Source organism: Habropoda laboriosa, unplaced genomic scaffold, assembly GCF_001263275.1.
Source record: "Habropoda laboriosa isolate 0110345459 unplaced genomic scaffold, ASM126327v1 scaffold86, whole genome shotgun sequence".
NCBI lineage: Eukaryota > Metazoa > Arthropoda > Insecta > Hymenoptera > Apidae > Habropoda > Habropoda laboriosa.
In genome coordinates, this window is record NW_017100212.1 from 591,834 (window position 1) to 594,020 (window position 2,187).

At 40.6% G+C, this 2,187-nt stretch overlaps 1 protein-coding gene across 1 annotated transcript in view; it reads right to left on the reverse strand.

Moving 5' to 3' along the window:
- Positions 1-78: 78 nt before the first annotated feature.
- Positions 79-2,187, reverse strand: part of LOC108570843 — a 2,494-nt gene continuing 385 nt past the window's right edge. Inside the window, exons 2-3 of the mRNA XM_017932765.1 lie at positions 1,398-1,468; positions 79-478 (exon numbers count right to left, since the gene is read on the reverse strand). Coding sequence (XP_017788254.1) covers positions 215-478; positions 1,398-1,427 — 294 coding nt within the window. The 5' untranslated portion in view covers positions 1,428-1,468 and the 3' untranslated portion in view covers positions 79-214. The remainder of the gene's footprint in view (positions 479-1,397; positions 1,469-2,187) is intronic.

Sequence of the window (2,187 nt, forward strand, 5' to 3'; positions counted from 1 at the left end):
CTCGTTTCGAAATTTCGCTATAATGAAGTAACGTATCGAGAAGAGAAATGGTAGAATCTAATCGTGAAACTTGGCCTCTGTAGATACATAAATAGCACCTCCCATCTAATGCATAATACATCCTGCTTAAATAAACATTGATAACGCCGCAACACGAAACATTATTAGCAAAACACTATACATTGTTTCATTGTAAATTCGATATGCCTTTGGTTTAATCGTAATTAAAACGGCGCTTTCCGTCGAAACGGAAACCATAAGCGGCGCTGTTCGGCGCGCCGACTAGGGCGGGATTCTTGAACTGGTGAAACGAGCCATGAAGATGCGGAGGCCTCACGGCGTTTTGTTCTTCCTCTTGCGATCCTTTCAGATAGAATGCCTCGAATTGTCCTTCGGGTAGCAGAATGTCTTTCAGCGATTTGTCGTTTGGATCGTAGGCCAATGATGTTACGACCAAAGAGATCAGGAGCAAGAAATGCTGTAATTAAAAAGTACCATGTTATGCGTTTGGACCATTAAGATCACCGAGGTTTTCTAGGTTCTCCTAGAGTTGAATCAGAATTGGGGATCAGAGATCTCTGAAGTTCCTCAGAGTCCCATGATCTTTAGAACCTTAGAGTCCATGGAACTCCTCAGAATATCTGAGGATCTGTGAAATCTATGAGGTTCCCTGAAATCTCTGAGGATCTCTGTAACCTCTGAGAATCCATGAAATTTCTGAGGATCCCTGAAACCTCTGAGAATCCCTGAAATCCCTTAAAACCTATGAAAGCTCCTAGAATTTCTGGTATCTCTGTAACCTTTGGAATTTCCTGAAACATCTGAAGCTTCCTGGAAATCCCTGATCTTGAATGGTCTGTATCTTGTTTCTACAGATTTGGAATTTATTGGATCATTTCTCTGGCATGCAAGATCACTTGTACCCTGTCTTACAACTTACAATGTCACGTAAAATGTGTTCTACAGCTTTTCCATCGACACCATACGTATACGAGAGACGACGTACGGTACTGCTCTTACGTACTTTGCACTCGGTTTCTCGTTTTCTTTTCGTTTAAAGCATTTCAAGTTTCTTGCGTGCCGGTCGTTGCCAGTACATTAAACGCCAAAACAAAAACATGCACGCCTCGCGGTTTGTCGTGGCAATGTAAACGGATCCACGCAGCGGGAAGGAGAAATCCGTTGGATACACGGATGACTCAATTCTCGCTCGAGTTGTCTGTGAATCAAACAATCCGTTCTCTTCGCTTTTCGAAACGATAATTCCATTATTTTTCTTTCATCTACATAAACTACATTTTCCGATGATATTCGTGGTGACATAATTTCAACTACTAAAAGAAACGATAAAATATATTAAACAGTGTATAACATAGGGAGAAACTAAATAAACATACCATGAACAATGTAAAAGCGTTCGAAGCCATAATTGCGATTCGTCTTCTGTGACGACTGGTTGATCCAGATGCTGAAACGATTGTAAACAATGCAGATGTGCGTAAAGTGAAAGAAAAAGCTACAAGTAGTAAAGATTCAACCGTGAAATCGTTAAAGATGCAGATGCAATAAGTCACGCAGTGAATGGCTATAAATTCAACGCCTTGACGCCCTGAGAACCTGTGTAATTATAGCAATTTACGATTCTATTTATGAACTAACCAATTTAACGATGCAACGAGCGTTCTTTCGAAACACCGTTTTACATTTGAACTCTGTTGCACGCGATCAGCATACCGAGGCACGCACGGAGAAGCGTGGAGATAATTCTTGCTTTTAACGGGAATAATTCGATCCGCCAATGACAAGATAACAACGAAATCAACAGAATGAAAGATTTCTAATGGATGGTTGAATACACGATGCCAGAACGATATTGCTCTCTGCCTTATTCGAGACAATGTTTTCTATTTATCTTTCTCTCGATCGACTAACGCGATCGATAAAAGGCGCAACCAGTCTCGAACAGCACGTTCATTCGTCGCTAATTTCGCGAGCATGCAACAGGTTTGCGTTTCTTCTCGCTTCACTCGATCATCTGTACCTTAATTTTACACCCGAACAAAACAGATCTTAAGCAATGAAACGGAGGTAAAACGAAAAAGAGTGTATGTATCTTGAATTATTTATCAAACGGTATTTCTTTAATTACTCGTTAAATCTCGGCAGAGAAAGTCGTCGAAAGAATCA